This window comes from Gallinula chloropus, assembly GCF_964237585.1.
Source record: "Gallinula chloropus genome assembly, chromosome: 1".
NCBI classification, from domain to species: Eukaryota; Metazoa; Chordata; class Aves; order Gruiformes; family Rallidae; genus Gallinula; species Gallinula chloropus.
Genome location: NC_140085.1, coordinates 133,215,458 through 133,235,711, shown reverse-complemented (window position 1 = coordinate 133,235,711; position 20,254 = coordinate 133,215,458). Strand labels below are relative to the sequence as shown.

The 20,254-nt window shown below is 47.5% G+C and overlaps 2 protein-coding genes across 6 annotated transcripts in view; one reads left to right on the top strand and one right to left on the bottom strand.

Moving 5' to 3' along the window:
- Positions 1-2,615, top strand: part of OFD1 (OFD1 centriole and centriolar satellite protein) — a 30,438-nt gene extending 27,823 nt beyond the window's left edge. For both annotated transcript variants that reach the window (XM_084279301.1, XM_084279300.1), the window contains exons 20-22: positions 866-1,036; positions 1,703-1,776; positions 2,445-2,615. In XM_084279301.1, coding sequence (XP_084135427.1) covers positions 866-1,036; positions 1,703-1,776; positions 2,445-2,490 — 291 coding nt within the window. In that variant the 3' untranslated portion in view covers positions 2,491-2,615. The remainder of the gene's footprint in view (positions 1-865; positions 1,037-1,702; positions 1,777-2,444) is intronic.
- Positions 2,616-5,536: 2,921 nt separating this feature from the next.
- Positions 5,537-20,254, bottom strand: part of GPM6B (glycoprotein M6B) — a gene marked incomplete at both ends in the record, with an annotated part of 30,351 nt that continues 15,633 nt past the window's right edge. For 2 of the 4 annotated variants that reach the window (XM_084266725.1, XM_084266727.1), the window contains 6 exons: positions 5,537-5,686; positions 8,067-8,132; positions 8,434-8,507; positions 10,431-10,602; positions 13,742-13,898; positions 17,401-17,587. In XM_084266725.1, the coding sequence (XP_084122851.1) occupies positions 5,537-5,686; positions 8,067-8,132; positions 8,434-8,507; positions 10,431-10,602; positions 13,742-13,898; positions 17,401-17,587 (806 nt within the window). Of the gene's footprint in view, positions 5,687-7,227; positions 7,364-8,066; positions 8,133-8,433; positions 8,508-10,430; positions 10,603-13,741; positions 13,899-17,400; positions 17,588-20,254 lie in introns of those variants that run through there. The other 2 variants (XM_084266726.1, XM_084266728.1) reach the window with 1 other exon arrangement.

Here is a 20,254-nt window from a genome sequence, read left to right as displayed (position 1 = left end):
AGGATCAATTGCTCTGCATGTTACTTCGTTAAAAGTAGGTTTTATTCTTTAAGTGAAAGGGGTAGAAGCTGAGTTCTTTTATCTACTTGTCTGGCTAACCAGAGGGCTGTGCTAGCATTTCTCCTTGTGCCAAGTAACTACTTCACTGGAAACAGATGCTTTTTCTTCCCTGATGCGTGGAAGCTGAAGCTGCAGTGTCATGGCCAGGACTCTGCAGGCAGCTGTCACCGGGCTGCCGGAACAAGTGGCACTTTCTCTGACTTCCTGGTCTGGACCAATGCTGGTGGGACAACACCAGAAGGTGTTTGTGCCCATTGGCCTGTGTCACAGTCTCTCAGGCACTTCATTGGAAGTAGAAGTTGCAAGGAGACCTTGAGGAGTTCTCTTTGAATCCCTTGGAGCTGATGTGGCCCGAGTTGAAATAGTGTTTTGGACTTCCAGGACACGTGTCATACTTGAGTTCCTGCTCCTGCCCATTTCATTTTCCCTTTCCCGCCCTTAGACCTCGGTGGCTCTGACTCAGTGTGGCAGTGCTGGTTGGGGTGCCCGTGCTGCCCCTCACGCCACCAAACTGGGCCCCTCAAGAGGCTCCCGTACCTGCGGCAGCTCAGCTGCAGATGCCATGCATAGAAGCCTTCGAGCCCTCAGCATCACAGGCGCCCTCGCAGGGCCAGAGGGGGGTTGCTTCAGTGTGTGTTGGTAGCTTCACAGTTCACTTGGGACTGTGTGTGACAAGCTTAATGCTGTTTGGAGTTGCGTGTCTTACTGTGGTTGATGTGAAATCCTGCTTGCAGGGCAGGTGTTAAGGTGTAAAGGTGCTTTTCTTGAGCTGATCAGTACTTAATTTTGATTTCCTGCCTTTAAGTGGATCCAAGACTCGGTGAAAACAGATGAAGAAAAAGAAGACAAGGAGGAGGCAAAACCAGGAAGCAGTAATTCTGGTGCTGAAGATAACGTGAAGGATCCTACTCCAAATTCGTTAGAAAAATACATGAGAATAATTCAGCAGAAGAGACAGCAGGAACTGGCAAACAAGGTTGTTTTTCTCAAAACTGGGCCCCAAAAATATTACTGACTGAATTTCTGTCTTCTTGCTAAGTGTGCTTAGCTCACAGTAGCCTCAGTTTTCTTCAGGTGTTTTATTGATTCTGAAGCTTTATGTAAGGACCTGCAGCGCTGAGTGTTTGGACTTAGATTGCAGAAATGTGTTGATTCAAAAGAAGAAAACATCTAAAAACTTTCTCCTGTAAGGGATTCTGGTAGCCTGTGGGAGGGGGCTGGTTGCCATTTTTTGGGGGGTACTAGGAGAGTATTTACATTTAAATGTCCTCAGTTTTTCATTTAAACTGTGTTTCAGTACAGTTTGAACCTCCACAGGTCAGTTTGTGTTCCACTAACACACCTGATGATAGAATTTATTCTAGCAAAATGGAAAATACAACCTTAAAGACCATGTGTGTGCACAGGGAACGTTGCTATGAGGGCAGACTGTAGCATGCTGTTGTTCAGACATTGTCCAAACCTGATTTTCCAAAGCATCATTATTCCAGGGGCAATGCAGCCTTTGTGGAAGGAGGGAGCTCCTTCAGGCAATGGTTATTTTCAGTGAGGTGCCTTAAAAATCCAGATACTGTTTTTAGAGTCGCTTAAACCTGTAAGGACTGGTTACAGAAAGTGTGTTTGTTTTCCTCTTGGTTGCCAGGACCCAAAGAAAGAAGACACAGAGGAGGTCTCACTCAGAGAGGGGCTCCTGTCTGGTGAAAAGGATGACAACAGGTAAGGCTCGTGTATTACGGCCAATTGCTTCTGTTACTCCATATGAATAGTTACTGTATGAATTGTGGTTCGGAGCCACCTGCCTTCTTACAAAGCAAAACAGGCTAGCACTGAAAAGGAAGTGCTTTGGAAAAGCCTGAGGATCCTTCTGCTTCTTACCCAGGTAAGTTAAGCCCTGGGTGGGTTTGGGATCTGGGAACTGCAGTCACCTGTTTCATTTCCTGTGACAAAAACTTTGTAGTATCTGCCACAGAGCAGCGTCCCAGTTCCCTCCCAGCGAGCTGAGGCATTGGGGCTGCTCTTGGGCGACAGCCCTCAGCATTACCTGTGCCTGCAGCGAGCTGGTTACAGGCCAGACCACCCCCAGCCCCGGCGCGGGGACCCACACTACCCATCCTGACTTGTATGGGGGTAGTGTTCTTCTCACCAGGTAACTCCTGGCTGGGCAGTACCCTTTTTTGACAGAGGGGGTGGCTTTCTGGACATGAAGGCCCTCCTCCTCACCCTTCAAGGCTTGTGGATTTACTTTTGTTTGCTGACACAGCAAGGGGGTTGCAGCAGGGGCCCAGTCCCTTCACTTGCCTTTTTAAACACGCGTTTAGCTTCACAGGAATGAATTTCCTTGGGCTCATATCGCTTCCTTTCCCTCTCTCCTATTGTTACTCCAGCACTGCAGGCATTTCTCAGGGAGACATGGATGACGACTTCTGGTGAACAATGGCTACTGAATTTTTTAAAATATTATTATTATTAAATAAAAATGTTTTTAAAGTGACTTTCTGCCTGTAAAAAGCTTGCAGGCTGTAGCGTTATAAATTAATAAAGCTGATGTTTTTGGAGCTGTCTCATCACTCAGTCATTGACTTCAGCCAGCGAGTCCTGCTGTGGCATTAACCCCCAAGGAGATCCTGGAGGGGCTGTGAGAGGGACAAAGCCATTTGAGGAAGAGAGTCCGTGCATTCCGGCTTTGGCTCTGAAGGCCTGTCACCTCTGACAGCTTTCCAAGGGGTGTGTCCTGTGCCCCCCGACCCCACAGCCCCTTCCCCTGCAAGATCTACAAGCTGTAGGACAAAGTACCAGAGTACAGGGGACAAAAAAATTCCGTAGTCATTGGATTTTGGAAGGCAAGCCCTGGCTTGCCCCGCTTGAGGGAGTGTGACAGACCCAAGCAGGCTGCCCCCTTCTACTGCCGGGACAGGGAGGCCAACGCTTGTAATGGCGGCCTTAGCGCGCGCGTCACCTTGTCGGTATTAACCAGCCCAGAACGAGAGATTCAAACGAAGCTGCTCTTTAACTCATCTTTATTTAAGCTTTGTATTTTGTAGGTAGATTATAGGCAAGATCATTAAACTTTATTTACAGTATAAAACAGAGTATCAATGAAGTAATTTTGGGCGGCAGCATATATTACAACTTGCACTGCATGGGAGGCTGCTCATCTCCACCTGACTACAGGAACACGAAGCCAAGTTTGACAGAATTTAAGGGCGAAACCCACAGCTCTGGCTCAACTTCCCTGGCTGGTGAAAGCCCACGTGCTGCCAGAGGTGCGACGGAAACGAGCTTTGCTTTAAGGTAAGGAAGCGATTGGGCAGCTGCTCCTGAAGTGCAGCGCTGCTTCGTTTGGTGTAGCGGCACCGCCGGCATCCGCAGCATTTCCCAGAGGCTCCTTCTGCGCGAGGTCAGGAACGGGGCGGGTAGCGCGCGTTGCTTTACGCTGGCCTGCAACAACTACTGGTAGTACCTCACGGCCTGGAGCAGCTGCCGGTCGTACTTGATGCCAGAGCCACTCGCAGACTTACCGTGCTGAAGCGGACGCCTGCAGCGCACCCTTCCTCAGCACGGGAGCCAAGGGCCGCCGCTGAACGCAAGGTGTTCAGCCTCAGAGGGGGGAGAGGGGCGTCAAGCCCGGAGCTGCGCCGGTAGGGAGGAGCTGTAGGGCTGTTTTCAAATAAGCGTACACGAGTGTTGGCTATTATCTACAAATATTTATTTTAACACTTGGATGTAACTACAGGAAGCCCTTGGCACTGATAGAAAATATTGATTCACTGTTAGGTTACAAAAATTTATACATAGCAAAATTTAATGCTCTTTACATAAAAATATTAGACTACTTAAACAAAACTTCAAAAAACTCCCAGTAATAGCTACACTGAATTAGAAAAGAATTAGGCTTTAAGACACTGCCTCCATTATTACCCTTATGCAAACACTGGGCTAGAACATCACCTGCGTTGCTGTAGAAATGTCTCCTTCATGCAACAGGTAAGAACATACACTAGGCTATTTCGTCATATTTGCTCTACATTGATCATCAACTTCGCCCCCTCTTTTGCAACTGTCAAATGAGACTTCAATACTTAACAACCAAAGGAAAAAAAGTTATAGTTGAAGAAGTTAATGCCCCCCCTCCCCAAATGCCTTTTCTCTTAATACTGACTCGAAGAAATTTGTGCTTCCTTTCATTTATATTCAGCAAACAGTCAAAAACTCTCATCAGACCAAGCATCAGCTTAACATGGGTGAGACTCAAATAGTTCATTATGTTTTTTTTCCAAATGACCGATGTATGTTACTTTCCCCCCAACACTTATATATATATATATATCATATAGAACAAACACCAAGTATACCATCACTAATACTCAAGATATCACTGAATGCTTCTGAAAAAGAAAAAACAAAACCCCAAACCAACCCATTAATTAGAAGGCAGACTTCTATGGGAAACGACTTTGAAATGGCACCAGTTTCGGTGTCGGATTTTTCTGAACACCAGTTTGTTTTTTTTTTTTTCCCTCGATGTGCTAATTAACTTGTAAAAAGGAAAACACGTAAGCACTGACTATAAATCTGCTAAGCACCAAGATAGAGAAAGGTGGACATCCTGTATTCGGGTTTATGGCTGTAATTTGTATTGTTTGTCTGAGACTCTGCAAACTTTCTCGTCCGCTGGTTCGGAATAGGCGGATCGGTGTCATTTTAATAAGGTAACACTTTTCACTCGCTTAAAAAACATGTAGGATAATGGTCTCCTGCTGCCGTATAAATGCGAAGACATTTATAGAAAATAAATATTAAGGCAAAGCTGACATTTATTTTCAAAGGAGGGGAGCATTATCCAGATCCAGGGATCTACATTCCATTAAATAGTTACTGAAAAAGATTAAAACTTGGGGGGTGTCTGCTCAGCACTCCCGTAGGCGCCGGAGCATGACTGTGTCAGCGGTAAGAAAGCGTGGCACAGAAGCCGGGCAAGGAGCCTTCAAAGGCGGCCCCGCTGCCACCAGGGACCTGCTGCAACCCTGCTGCCAGGTGAGCCGGCCAAAAGCTCAGCCGGGCACGGCTGCCTTCGGGGCGTGGGCGGAGCTGGTGAGCCACGCGTGCCTTCGCCTAGGGTCTGTACAGAGAGAGAGCTGAGGCCTGCTGGTCTGGAGCTCCTGCCGCGCTTCGGGCGCCACGCTGCGGGACACGCAAATACTAAACACCAAAAAGTCTCGAAGAAGAAAAATTTGGTCGCTCATTGTGAAGTGTTGCCTTTTAAAATGCCTGGAATAAACCCCCCATTCTCGGTAGGAAAGGATGTAAGATTACCCACGGGAAGATTTCCCTATGAATGTGTTCCAGGAGCTGGAATGTGAAGCTTTTGCACTTCCCTCTAATTTTGTTTGGTAGACACACATCTGTACTGCAGAGCAGCTATTTGCTGATTTGTCAGAGCTACAGAATTCTTCTGCTGAATTACTGTGGCAAACATTTATGTGTAAGAATTGAGTTGCTCTTTTGACCGAGACTGGATATCCTGAAGCTCCTGCTCTTCTTTTGCTTTGATATCTTGGTAGGCCTGCATTTTGCTCGCATCCTTTAAGTAGGCCCAGTTAGAAGACAGTATCATGAGGAAGTGGATCTGGAAGAGAAGGGTGAGCATGATGGCTAGTGAGCATGTCAAGAGGCAAAGCAAGCTGCTAGTTAGATTAATAGACGCTCTTTAAAAAATAACAACCAAAAAAACCAGTTATTCTACGTTAATAAGCATTCTGTTATTCAAACGAGCACAGAGGCTACTTTCAAAGATCTCTAGGGTTTGGCATGCTAACACTTCAGTTGGTTATTCACACTCGAGAGAACGTTAGTGTCACAGTAATAAAATGAGCTACGGAGTTGTACGGATCGATTAAAATGCAGAATGGGGGGGATGGGGTGGGAGCAGGAGAGAAGTTTTGTACGTGGAGATACATGTAATGTGTAAACTACGAGGCGCTCCGGAGAACCGCTTCCTCAGGTTACGGTGCTTGTGCGTATCCAAGCCCGGATCCTGGGAACTCTTTCCCCCCAGGGAGCAGACGAGAATTCCACCCTCCCCCTGGAAAAAGCCTGAAACTGTAAACGGTTTTATTCACGTGACCAAGGCTACATCATCACATGGAAGAGTTAAACAACACAACACGAGTCCAGAACTAAGCAAAAGCATGCAATCTCGGGGTTAAGGCGTCTTCATCGTGTCTTTTTATAACTACATTTGAAGCTTCCATTGTCCAACCTCAGGTGCAGAGTTTATATCATATATAGCAACCAGCTCTTTTTGTTTGTTGTCTGGTTTCTAAAATTACTGTGTGGGGTTTTTGCTAGTTTGCACATTCGTCTCTTCCCATCGCTTCTTTTCACCGAACTTCATGTGAAAAAAAAAAAAGACCTACACCTGAAAAACACAGATTCCCCTCACCTTTTGTTTGTTTGTTTTGTTTTCAATCCCAACAGTGTAAAAAGGCCTCTAGGATCTCTGCATGGTTTTGCTTCCCGGGCAGTCATACTTACAGTCGTGAGATCTGGCTACTGAGAAATCAGTTACTAAAGAGCAGACGCTGGTCGTTCGCCGGTTCTGACTAGTTCAGGGTCCCAAAGAAAGGTGATTGTTTGACGCAGAGCTAATGCAAGGCTGTTTGTTATCAGAGAGTGTGGTTTGAGAACAACCAACTGCATCATCCGCGCACCCGAGACAGAAGCCACCCAACTCATAATACCTGGGGAGCTTCTGATCCCTGCCCAAGGAGACCGGCATCGCTTCTCTAGTCCTGTAGCTTTTGTAGTGGCCATAGAGCTTGTGCTCGGGGCGGGGAGCGAGGGGGGGCTGTGTTTGCATTTGGTGTTGAGGATGAAGAGGAAATTAGGAACCGTGACCCTGAACCGTTCCGGTACTGGCTTTAGAGACGACCGCTAGAAAGCGAGCGGAGACTCGGCAGGGAAACGTCCCGTCTTCAGAGGCTGCTTTACCAAGGCCCCTGCAGTAACTGAGTCCTCTCCACATGCACAAATAGCCAGATCTCACCCACGTGGCAGTTGACACACAAGAAGTCATTTTATTAATCCGATCAGCTAAGTGACGCTTACTGCAGCTATTTACAATTACTGTAACACGGGTGGGAAAGCTAGACTCTCAGCCTAGGGTGTCAGTGGGGTTTCGGGCTACGCAACGCAGCTCTGCTCTTTACTGGGCTTATACAATTTAGAATTTAGTGCAGCAATCTTCCCGACTCTTAAACTTCAAAACAGCATAGTTATATGTAGTAGCCATCATGTAGATCAGCTGGTGGAAGAGAACAAAATACAGGAGAGTAAGATACAACAAGGTGACGGCTCGAGCCCGCGTGGGCAACTGTCGACAACTGTTTACAACAGGCGTTACTCTGAGCTTCCTCCGGGGTGAAGATGAGAGAGAAATAGCGTGCCATGTATGTGGGGAGGGAGAGCTACCTACGGACCTGCGGCTATTTCACCAACAAGCAGTGGCTATTACAGCTGGATTTGGGTGGCACTGGGTTAGAAGCTGGCAGCTAGAGGAAGTGTTAGAGATACAAAGAGGGTCATCCTGTAAACGTTCCTTTTGTCCAACTGCTGCCTGCAACTGGCACTGAGGAGCTGGACCAGTCGCAGTGCCTGCGTCCAGACAGAGAAACCCACGAGGTCACAAGTGACTGAGGGAATAAATGGCCAAAACAGAAAAGAAACAGCAGAGGGAACAACAGAAGCAGTGGGTAGGAGCAGGATTTTCAAAGGACATGCAAAGAATTTTACTCTAAGGATGGGGGTGGCGGTTTAAGGTGACTTCTTAAAGCAAAAACTCGGGACCCGCTGACCTGGCACGACTGCACCACAGTGGCAAACGCTGGCGATTACTGCTCGCCCTCTGTAACCTCTAGTACCATTACTTCTCAGATACACAGAGTTTAAAGCATCTCAGGCCTGAAAGCAACACGCTACACAGTAGAACAACGAAAAGTGCTACCCACCAGTGCTATGACGGTGGCACCAGCTCCAGCACAAGCCACAATGAACAGGTGGTAGGACATGTAGAACTAGAGGAAAAACACGTGGTAAGTATTGAGGTAATGGAGGACAGTATAAAATGCATCTCAAGTGTTCTAGAGAATAAAGGTAATAAACCCGTCTGCGTAACGAGGCATTCAGAGCTTTAGAGAACAAAAACGTTCTGAAATAACGTTCATTTTCTGGATGACCTAACACAGAATCATTTCAGGGTTGTGCTTAAGTCGATCTCTTTATACTATCAGCATTACATTCTCCACAAAGACCTCCATCGAGTTACTTATCAAGTGCCTGGGAGGCGAAGGCTGCGCGCGGGTTTTGTTTCTGTACCTCATTGGTGTTGCAGATGTTCTCTAAAATGGGGCCACAGGCTTTGCCAGGTACAGCGTTCCAAGGGATAATACCTGAAATACCACAGCAAGAGAAACCACTAATTTTAGCCATCGACACGCGCTTTCTGCTCCTCTCCCCTCTTTTTCCGCCCACCTGCCAGTTGTGTGTTCCCATTCTGGGTATCTGCGGGCTGACCAGCACAGCCTCGAGCTGGCAGGAGGAATTAAAACCACTCAAGTTGTTCCTCCTCCTTATACCGAGGCTGGCTGCCAAGACATGTTCTCAGATGTGGTTTTCCCATATGGCAGCCAAATGGTTGGTTGGGTTTCTTGCACTTCGGGTCCAGTCACACACACTGCCTACTACTCCCCCAGTCGGCACTGACAGGGGTAATCTGCATCTCAGAGGCACTTGGCACCTTTCAGGATAGCACTTACTAGATTAAGTTCTCCTTGAACAAGTTGCTGTTGTAGAAGAGTGTGAATGTGGAGCTGAAGGCAGGAATTACAGGAGGATTGGGAAGGTTTCTCCCCCCCCTTTTCTGGTTTTGTTCCAGTAGGTAAAAAGGCATTAAGTGAACACCGCTACAGGAAAATTCAGTCTGCCTTTACCTCACGTACTCCCAATTACTTCTCTTACAGGACTGAAAATCTGAAAAGTCAACAGGATCTAGAAGGTTTAAAATAACCTCAACTTTCAGGCCTGCAACAGATGGAAAGCTTAAGCAAAAGCCATCTGAAAGAGGAGAAACCCAGTTTGTCTCCTCAGCTGGTTGGAATTAGCAACTCTGTAAGGGGCAGGTCATTGAAATTATCTCAGGATGGTATGGCTTTCAGGAAGATTTTATAGGGTTTACTTTAAAGCCTGCTGCTTCTCTGCAGCTGCAATATACACTTGAAGCCTTTTAGCTATCGCTTCCACCCAAAAATGCAGGAGAACAGTTCAGTGGGACAAGCTGCCCGTTAAGGAGCTGTTCCCTCCCATCACTCATTGAAACCCAAACGATTTTAGTGATCAGAGGAATGGCACAGCCCTACAGGGTTCTGGTACAGCTGCAAAACAACCAGGGGCAGCAGAGAGGTGGAGGACCACATCTTCTCCCCACACTCCAAGGCTTTGCTGCTGACGTCTTCCCAGCCTCTCGCTGTCAGCTGCTAAAATAGGATGCCAACAACTGAACTTGCTGCTTTTAAAATCAGAAACCCTTATCTTCTCCAGCTGGACTTCCAGCCCAGATAGAAAAGCAAAACCATGGTTGCTTTCTCAACTCTGAGTCTCTTTTCTCATCTCTGAATGACGTAGCCTGAAGGAAGCAGCAATCCATGGCACCACTAGCTAAAATGAAGCCAAAAGCAACGGTGACAAGTGCTTTTCTGCACAGGAGAAGCTGAAAAGTTTCACCTCAAGAAAAACTCACCTTAAGGAATGAGCTACTTGAAAAGCCTGACCCCATTTTAAACCACAGTCCCTGCTCCTCGCCTACCTGCACCCCCTCGGACCTCTGCGTGTCATCAGAGAGCAACTTTAATTCATTAACAGGTAGGGCAGAGTCCCGAGTGCAGGGTTTTGGCCTCTTAGCTGGAAGTAATCATTAGAGCAAAGTTCAGGTGTTAAACTTCATATTTAAATGTAAAAGCAGCTTCTTGACAGGAAGGACCATAGGTATAAGGGTTTGAAAACCACAGTGGGGTTGCCTCTTCCCCAGTGCTCTTTTTAAGCGGTTTATTTTGAGACGGATCTGGTTTTAAGCCCAATATTATAGTACTGGAAACCACCTCAAACACCATTTTAGGTAAATGACTTGCCAGTTCAGTTAAATTAATTGGATCTGGAAAGAGATGGGTGTTATCTGAATTAATTAGGGAAGCGATAGCACGTCCCGAGGCACGAGAGGGTTTCACGTGTGGTTCGTCTGATAAGGCTGAGAGAAAACTCCCGGGGAGAGACCAGGGAGACAGGATGAGGCGTTTACTCAGGGTTAGGATGAGTAGTACCGTATTGCCTGATATCCACGCAGATCTGGTCCCCTGGAACCGTCACATTTGTCTGAAGAGATTTGATGACTTCACAGGTTGACCATATGTTATAGAACATGAAGACAGGCACGGCAGAGAAGCCAAAGACCCCAAGCCAGGCCACTCCGAGCACGTAGGTAAGGAAAACAAACTGGGCAGAGAAAAACACAAGCACTTTATGTTTATTCCATGAAAAGAACACTTGAATTTTCCTTAAAAACGCTTCAAAGTAATCTTTAAGCATGCTTTCAGAAATCAAGCAATAAAACATTCGATTTCCAAGCACAAATAAAGTCGGCAGTCTCGCTGATTACACTTTGGTCGTTTAAGTGCTGCTGAGAAAGTAATTCAGACGTTCCCTCCTTCATCAGCCTGCCTGAGTAAACAGCTTGCCCTCCTAAAAGAGCAGCCCATTAATTTCCCAGGATTCTCAGGATACTGGTTGGAGGCTAAAACCAATAAAAACTCCAACAAAAGCAATTTAAGGAGGTGTTTTTTTTAATTAACTGCAACATACTAGCGTTTCTATACAACTTGCAAACCAAAGCAACTGAGTGAATCAATGAGGACAGAGCTGTCCCATACTCCCTGACTTATTGACATCGATTTTGAACGGAACATTTGAGAATACCTATTTCTGAAAACATACCATGACCACTACACAGCGGATCAGAAAGCTTCATGTGATCTAATAAACATTACCAAGAAGATAATCTGTGACTTTACCTTAAAGAATCACAGGTTTTCCCTTGACATTTGCCCATTTGTGTTTACTCATGTTTAAAAAAACCTGAAAATAATGATTATGAAACGCATTTTCTTTAGTAAGTGATGATAAGGGACGGCACCCATTGCTTTGGAAATCTCCAGCTTCCCTCTCCCATCTTCCTTTTTACGTTTTACGGTGAAACGGTGGCTCTGGCACGAGTTCCTGACTCCCCCCTCCTGGTGGGACTGGGAATTGGATCCTATTTGGAAAGCAAGGTGTATGAGGGGATGCTGTTCCACCTTGCCTGTACCCTTTTCACTGTTACTTAGCCATTGCTCCCAGAGAAGCGCTGATGCTGTACTGTCCCACTTGAACACCGTGTGCTAGAGGAGAACAGCAAGGATGGGCAGGGCTCTGAGCAGGGAAGGTCTGGGGCTCAGCCTGACCCAGAACTGAGGGGCTGCACTCACGCTGCAGTGGTGACAGTTTGCACCCTCACACGTTTTCGTCCAGACGTGCTGAACAAGCCTGCAGACCTTCTAGCAGAGGGCAAGTGACTGGCTGGGTTTTAGTCAGCAAAGTGGGCATGCGTGGGGAGGTGGAAGGGCTTGCTAACTAAGGGCAGGGAAAACCCCCACTAGTCTTTAATTTATGCACAGCTACAGGGAAATCTCCTGCTCATGATACCTCAGGTGGCGCCACATGCCAGAGCCGGGCGCTTTACGTGAGAGTTGGGAATTCTCTTTGGATTTTGGTAAGGACCAAGTGGACCAACTTGAAGGATTCCTACGGATACACTCTACAGACAGTGTGGTTTTGCATACGTGTTTGAGGGGAAGCACACAAAGCTTTTAACTCTTAAAATAGCCAGGGAAAAAGGAAAAGGCACTGGCTCTCACATTTAATGTGATAACTGTGGGAAACGGCTGCTGAGCATCACCACAGCCAACACAAATAATTCAGGCGAGTTGGAAGTCTGTCCCTCCTATTAACCTTCTGCAAGATGGAAGGGACTGCCTTTCAGGACCTCACTCAGCAATGTAACAAGGGAAGAAGTACAGGAGGGAAAAGAAAGAAGGGGAAAAAAGCCCCCAACAAACACTGTGTCTCCAAAAGCTTGTCGTCTGTGCCCAGCTGCAGTCGCTAGTCTGTTAAGGTATTACACCTCGTTGTAAACCTTGTTGTAACCCCGGTGTTTTTGGCAGCTCTACCACTACACAGTGACAGAGGCATTTTTACGCTGTGACTGTCACCACTAACCACCGGTGCATCTTACCAGAGCTCCAAGCCATTATTACTCAGCTCCTAAAATGTCTCCCTGATGATTGTGTGGACAGATAGAGGAAACATGAAAACTCATTTTCCTGTCCTGTTTCCATGCACGACGCTGGTATCTGTACGAGCAGCTGGCAGTCATGTGCCTGCAACCACTCAGCAGCACAAACAACTGTCTGCACTAAGGAGACCCAGGTAAGTGCATGCTTCTGCTGTATTTTGGGTCTTTGGAAAACACTGCTTTAGATCTAATTTTGCTCCTCAGTGAAGATCATACTCGCTAGAAAAAGAGCGAGCCGATAGCTGCTTAACTGGAGAACGATGGGATGTCTTATTTTTATTAGCTCTTGAACAATTCAATAAATATCCAACAGCGGAGTGGAAAATTGTTAACCCTCTTGAAAATAAACATCTCCTTTGTATTTAACCAGCTGAAAGTACCTATTTTTTTTTTCTTTTAAGTACAGGATATAGATTGTGTATTAAAATGCAACAGTCACATCAAAAGCCTCTTCTCTTTTCACCCACACTTGCCCGTGGGCGATCTGTCACACTGCCTCGCTTCCTCCCTAACTACGAGCTTTGAATGCAGATCCTCAGAAGCAGCTTTGAAATCCTGCCTCAGAAACACAGTTTGGTTTCTCTCCTGGCAGAGCATGCCCTGGGGGACAATGTGGGTGAGAAGCTGAAGTTTTATTTTTAGTTAAACTTGGTTTAAAATTTTTTGTTCTAATACAGAGGAAGGATGCTGAAGGGAAGACAGCTCCTTACTTCAAGGCTCAAGCGTTCTGGCTTTGCAGGACTCACAGCTGTACCTGTTTGCCTCCTGCCAGCTGCAGAAGCAAGGTGGCAGTACTCGACTCTAGCGCAAAGATGCTGCAAAGCACTGTCGGGGACTGTTTGGCTGAAGGGTATGGACATCCCCAAGGAGAAAGGACTATGGAAGTCAGAGGCTCTGCAGTTTGTGGTTTAAATAGCCCTGCAAACCACAGCCATTTTAAAAATGGTTAAAAGCACAAGTTTCCTTCTGTCCTACATTGAGTGGTGTAAAATGAGCAGCTTCCAGCAGCTTAGCTGAGACCAGCAGCTCCAGCTTTATGTCGGGAAGCCAGGGTAGCATCCCGACTGACCACCTGCAGAATTTGGACTTGAAGCACCCTCAGAAGTTCAAAGGAGGACTGGCAACAGGGGCTGACTGTGGCCACCCATACGGAGTTAAAGGTGGCAGCAATATGTTGTGGCACAAGCTGAACCCAACAGCTTTTAGCAAGGGAAGGCGACTGTTGCCGTTCCTGATGCTACTCACCATCCCACTGATGCAGCGGCCACAGGCTGTCGTTTTGAACTCTCCATGCAACTCCTTCACAGCACTTGTTGTATAAAAACCTTCTGCCAAAAGGATTATTCCATACAAGAAGAAAAACGATGCAATGCCATAAATTACATACTGCATTAGCTGTATTCTAAAAGGGAAAAGAAAGAAAAAAGGTAGAATTAGATTTCAATCCTATAAAAACCAAGTCAGGCCACCTAATCACAATAGGTATGAGGTAACTCCTCCTCTGGAAATCCAGTTCAGGGTTCCTTCATGCATTTTTAGTGAGGAGGCTGCAGGACAGGGCCAGTACATCCTGCTTCCACAGGTAAGCGATGCTTGCACCCGCTCAAGCATCCCCCTTGTGCTGGAGTTCTAACCCTGACTGGCATCAGTCACCAGCTGGAAGCCACAACTGCACGTGCATGCCTCCACTACAGGGATTTTTGTGCCCCCCTCCCTATTCTGGATCCTGACACCAAATTCAGGGAATGTCTGGCAGGGGCCAGACAGGGCTCTGAGATGGCAAAGGCTGGAGCAGAACTGCTGGCTGAACTACCAGGCTCTGCAGTGATTCCTTTGGTTTAGGGAAAGGAAGCAGTCCCTGAAAACCACCGTCTCCACCTCTAAATTCCAATTAACGTGTGTGTGGAAAGGTTTGCTCATTTAGGGAGCTCTAGGAGGTACTTCCAAGTGAGCAAGCAGTTTCAGTGCCTTAAATCATGGCAGTGTTGAGCTCCCCAAAATGTCATTTTTTTTTTTAGTTTTTAAAAATTTAGTATTTAGGAAATGCTTCCATTTCAGGTACTCTGGAACCATCCAGAGGAAGAAAAGTTGCAGGGCACAGGCACTTCCCTCAGATACAATTTGAGAAGGTTCTCGATTCCTTAAAAACCTACCATCCACAGTGACACTCTGGAATAGGTAAACGGAAAGAATCATTTCTATATATTATCAGATTCAGTATCAGAACCTGAGAGTTTTGGAGGACCAGAATGCCATCTTTTTCCTATGACATTTCTTCTGGTCTCCAAAAGTCACACCACTTCATTAGCACCTCTCCAGGGCTTACACCTTCTTAAAATTGGATTCTTGGGATGGTTATTCTGGATCGAGCTATTCACAGAACAAAGAGGTTAATCTTATACATTCATACTGCCAGTTTTCTAAGGACAAGTGTATTTTTCCTCAATTTTTTTTCCCCCAATTCTTACCACTCTCCACTAAGTAGCTGCTAGGATACATGTACATCTCCAAGGAGCACCTGCACATCTTAGCTTAAAGAAAACTGATTTCTACTATTTATGTAGTTAAATGTTATACATTATGTTATTTATATAGTTAAATGTTATCATACCCCTTATATGAAAATAGGATACTGCTCATTAAAAATACATGTGGGAAGTGTTATGTTTATTTTCCAATCTGATTAAAAAAAATAAGAGGATAAATCTGTGTCCTGGTTTGCACCTGTGCTGTAAAGCATGAAAAACAAAAAAAAAGTCAGTGTTTGAAAGAGAATAGAAGAATTCATTTCACCATCACTACCAGTCTAGGAGGAACTGGAAGGATGTTAACAGAAATCAGTAATAGGAAACCTGGTTAAAAATCCGTTCCACAAAGGATGCCTTACTACTGTATTTTTCATTTATTGTATGTCTCTCTGGCTTTGAATGATTTGCCCCTTGCTAGAACCTCTTCTTCCTCGCCTTGTGAGCCCTCCACAGAGCCTAAGACCTCGGCTGCTTCAGCACAAAGTACACACTTCCCCAGCTGCTGACGCTGACTTGACAAGTAACGCTGTCAGCAGCTCTACAGGACGTGAAGCTCACTGCCTGTCACGGCTGCTTCTGCAGGTCCGGCCATTCTGCTCCAAGGAAGGCCGACGCAAGCACAAGGACACGTTGTCATTTGGTGGCTGAAGAGCAGCTGAATTTTGGGGCTACCTGCAGGGTGCCTGCAGCTCATGCACTGGACTTGGGGACATGGTGCCCAGTCGCACCCTGGGGCTGGGAGGGAGGATGGGACCCCAGTGGGGTGCAGTCCCAGAGCTGCGTGGCAGGTCTGGGCACAGGGGGTCCAATCAATGCCAGTGCTCCCAGGGGACAGGAAGGGGCCAGTTGTGCTAGCTTCAGGTTCAGTGCAGGGAAACTGTCCCACAAGTATGTGCCACGTGGTTCTACCTCTTCACAGGGACATCAGGCAGCCTTCACCAGGTTTTGGCTGCCCTTCCTCATGCTGCCCCTCTGCCCCAGGAAAGAGATGTCTCCAAGGGCCAGGGCACTGCCCCATGGTACGGTGTAGGCAGGAGGCTGAAACCAGACCCAGTCAGCATCCCGACACCAGGGCAGCCCATCTGGAGGGGATGTGTAAGGCCCAGTGCGCTCAGACCACCAGCCCAAAGCCTGGGAGGTCCCTTGGTGCCCAGGGGAATGAAAGGCTGGCACGGGTGGGGCTGAGCACAGGCCCTGACACAGGCCTGCAGCCCTCCTTCTGGTGTCACAGAAAAGCCTCAGGAACATGAAGCCCTGAATGTTTTCACCAGTGGTTATTTCAAAAGACTATGATTGCAGAGACAAACATTTAAACTCTTTACAGGGTTTTGCCTCCTTTTTTCTCACCTGCACAATACCAGTTCACAGGGGAAGGGTGGAATAACACTTTCCTGTTATTTCTGTCATCCCTTCAAACTTTGCATCAACAACACTGAATCTACTCTCTTTCAGATTAAAATTGTTTACCCCTTGTACTGTCACTACAGGCCCTGGTGAAAGGCATTTCTCCATCCTTCCTGTTGGCCCCTTCAGGTGCTGGAAGGCTGCTACAAGGTCTCCCTGGAGCGCTCTCTTCTTTTGGCTGAGCAAGCCCAACTCCCTCAGCCTGTCTTCACAGGAAAGGTGCTCCAGCCTTTGATCATCTTCATGCCCCTCCTCTGGACTCACTCCCAACAGCTGCATGTCCTTCTTATCATCACACAAAGGCTCAACAGGGAACCCAAAGCTGAACATAGTTCAGACCTCACCTCCAGGTGATGAGAGCAGAGTAGAGGGGCAGGATCACCTCCCTCAACCTGATGGGCACACTTCTTCTGTTGCACTCAGGGTACGGTTGGCTTTCTGGGCTGCAAGCATGCATTGCTAGCTCATGTCCAGCTTTTCATCCAGCAATACCCCCAAACCCTTCTCCACAGGGCTGCTCTCAATCCTTTCACCCCTCAGCCCCTACCAATAGTGGGGCTTGCCCTAACCCATGTGCAGGACCCTCTACTTGGCCTTATTGAACCTCATGAGGCCCACAGTGTCCCTCTCCTCAAGCCTGTGAAGGTCCCTCTGGATGGCATGCCTTCCCTCACGCGTATTAACCGCAGCGCTTGGCTTGATGTCATCTTCAAACGTGCTAAGGGCGTGCTCAATCCTACTGTGTACACCACTGATGAATGTATTAAAGAGCACTGGTTCCAATATAAGCAGATTAAGTAGGATACACACTCTGGTTCTTTGTGTGTGTACCCCCAAAAAAATCCCCACTGAGTGGTGCTGGACAAACAAGCAACCTGATATGCACAGATGGAGCCTGAAGTTGGAATCCACCTCTACTCATTTAGCAGAGGGGGTGTTATGAGGAGTCATGGAAATGGGAGGCATACTTACACTTCACTCAGCAAAGCATGGTCGCTGGCAGTCGTGGAGAAGTGCTGCTCAAGGATGGACACGGTTCCCGTGAGCGCCACGTGGCCGCAGCCACAAAACAACGCGACCCCCGAGAAGCAGAGAATGGTTGCCACGAGCGAAGCATATGGCACTCCTCCTAGGCACTTAATGCAACATTCAAAGCAACCTAAGCAGAAGAGAGAAAGCAAAAGAAACATCGTGAGCGAAAAGCAAAGTATGAGGAAAATAATATCTGCCCTCCACTTGGTAAAGGCCACGGGGACTAAAAGGCCCAGGCATCGACATGCTAAGCAAAAAAATCTATAGGTGGTACAAGACAGCATCACCCTCTAAAGCAGTGACCTACAGATCTGTTGGTAAGGACTCAAAGCCCAGAAAGCGGGCTGAGTGCTCCTGTCTTTACAGGATCAAGAGGAGATCGATGAGACAGCCCATGAAATGGAAAAAGAAGAAAAAAAAAAAATAAAAAAAATCCCTTGTCTGAAGTGACCCGTTGGGATTCAGCTGCTGGTACAGAGCTCAGGGTGTTTCAGCACCACTGAGGGCAGGAGCACCTGCCAGGCTGGCACCCTTCAGAGAGCAGGGTGAGCAAACGCTCAAGACAACGAAGCCTTCTGGAAAAGTCAAAAGACACTCTGCACTTTGACTGGAAGAGGAACACGTTTAGGTCTGCAAATCTCAACTACCCTCTACGCTCTGTGGCTCCCGGGTATGTTTTTGTACAAATCCTTGTAAGGTTAAAGGGATACTGATATTTTAACAACAGGAAAACTGAATGGGGGCCAAAGAGTGGCAATTTTTACTGAAAGCAGTGAGATGGAGCAGTATTACATGGAGAATGCATTTCCAGCTTCACAGGATACACTGGATTTACAGTGATCCCCGAACACAGTCTGCAGTAGCACAATCATAGTTTTAATTAAAAGTATCATCTGAGCAGCCTGAGTTAACACACACACCCCCCCCCCATCCCTCCCCAGAACTGCTGCTCTACAAACACTGCAACAAGGAGGCTGCAGCCGAACTGCCAGGTTCCTCCCCACCACGTGGCCCGAAAACCCATCTGCTGGCGGGGCTGGGGCACGTAAATGGGAAAGCAGAACAGCTTTTAACTGGGCTGTGATGGGCACGGCGATCCATACCGATTCCTTCCTTCGGGGTGACGGCATTAAGCTGCCTCCATTAGCGAGCAGTTCACACAACTGCGCAAAACACGGGCCATTAAGACCGCACTTAATGGAGCGGCCAGCGCTGCCTGTCGCAGGAACAGCCACTGCTGCTCCGGGAAGGTGCTAAGTGGACAAAGCACTCGAAGGCAGGGAGGCAGCTGGGGAGTAGGCACATCACACCGCATCTTCCCATCCCAAAAACTCCTCGCAAAGATCAGCAGGTCTCCTCCACCCACCACACGAGGCAAGTTTATCTTCATCCCCCTCCCTTTCTCACTAATGAATGAGTTGCAGAGCAGGCAGTTCCGTAAAGCACTGGGGAATAATAACATGCACCCGATAATTGAAAGCTTTCCCATTTCATAAGTGGGAAACTCTTCTTCTAGAGGGTCCCAAGCAAGTCTCCTAGCAGGCTTAAGCAGCTATCTCCAATGAAACGACTTACGAAACACCACTTTGCCAACTCTGGACAAGATTTAATTGTACAGAAACAAGCCTGGGAAGCGTTCCTAGTCAAGCCCACAGCTGGAGTCCACTCAGTAGGAACTATCTTCATGACAAAAATACTGCTGAATGAACAAACATTGCAGCTTAGCAGTGATGGGGCAAACAAAGCCCAAATGTGCGCTACCAGAGGAAATCATCTCTGGTTTTTATCTTATCACAGAGTTCCAGAGTCAAGTTCAGACACCAGACCTTGCAGAGCGATCCTCTCTGCTTTGGAGAATCTGCCTGAATGCAGCTTAGAAGCCACAGACCAGACGCAGCGGCAGTCGTTCACATGAGGCTGGCTCGCCTCCGCAGCATCTGCTCCCGGGTCAGGCCCAAACCTCCCACAGTTAATCCAAGGAACGCTTGCACCTGGCACAGGATTAGCAGCCAAGGATTAGTCAAGAGTGGCCACGCTCTGATCCAGGAGGCAACGCTCAACACACGCATGTGGCCCCGGCACAGAAGGAACAAGCTTTTGGGCCATACTCCCATAGGAGAAAGTGACTCAGTGCTAGACCATTGTTTGGGGTGGAGGACGTCGATCACCTAATCGTGCTGATCCTCAGACTGCTGCGCAGAGGCACCCACCAGAGAATGGAAATAAAAACAGCTGGAAGCAAAGCCACGGGGCTGATATGATCCAAAAGACAAGCTGACGGTTTCAGAAAATGGGGGCAGCCTGCATGACAAAACTCTCGACACTGGTATAGGTCTAGGATTGACCATTAACCCCCCACAACTAGGTAGCTGTCCTCCTGGTACCCCACACAGCACAGCTGGCTCGCCAGGCCACCAGCAGAATACTCACCCTGGGGAGTTTGTTGGATCCCTTACCCGAACACGTGGCAGTATCTGCCATTAATCCCCAGACCCTCAAACACAAGCAGTGGCAAAACCCCCTCACCTCCCAACAACTGGCAGCTGCATATAGCATCTTTGTGGCCGTGCTCCTCATGTCTTTCCCTCCAACCCAAATAAAAAGGCACCTCAATATTTGGGATGGTCCCTGCTTTATCAGTGTAGACCATGGCCAAGGCATGCTTGTAGCAACTTTGGTGGGTGTCTGGCCTCCAGCCAGGGGTAAACCACCACAATGCCCTAAGAGGTGTCTAGAGCAACCACACACCATTTTGAGCAAGGCAGAGAAAACTGCTCAAACATGGGACTGCAGA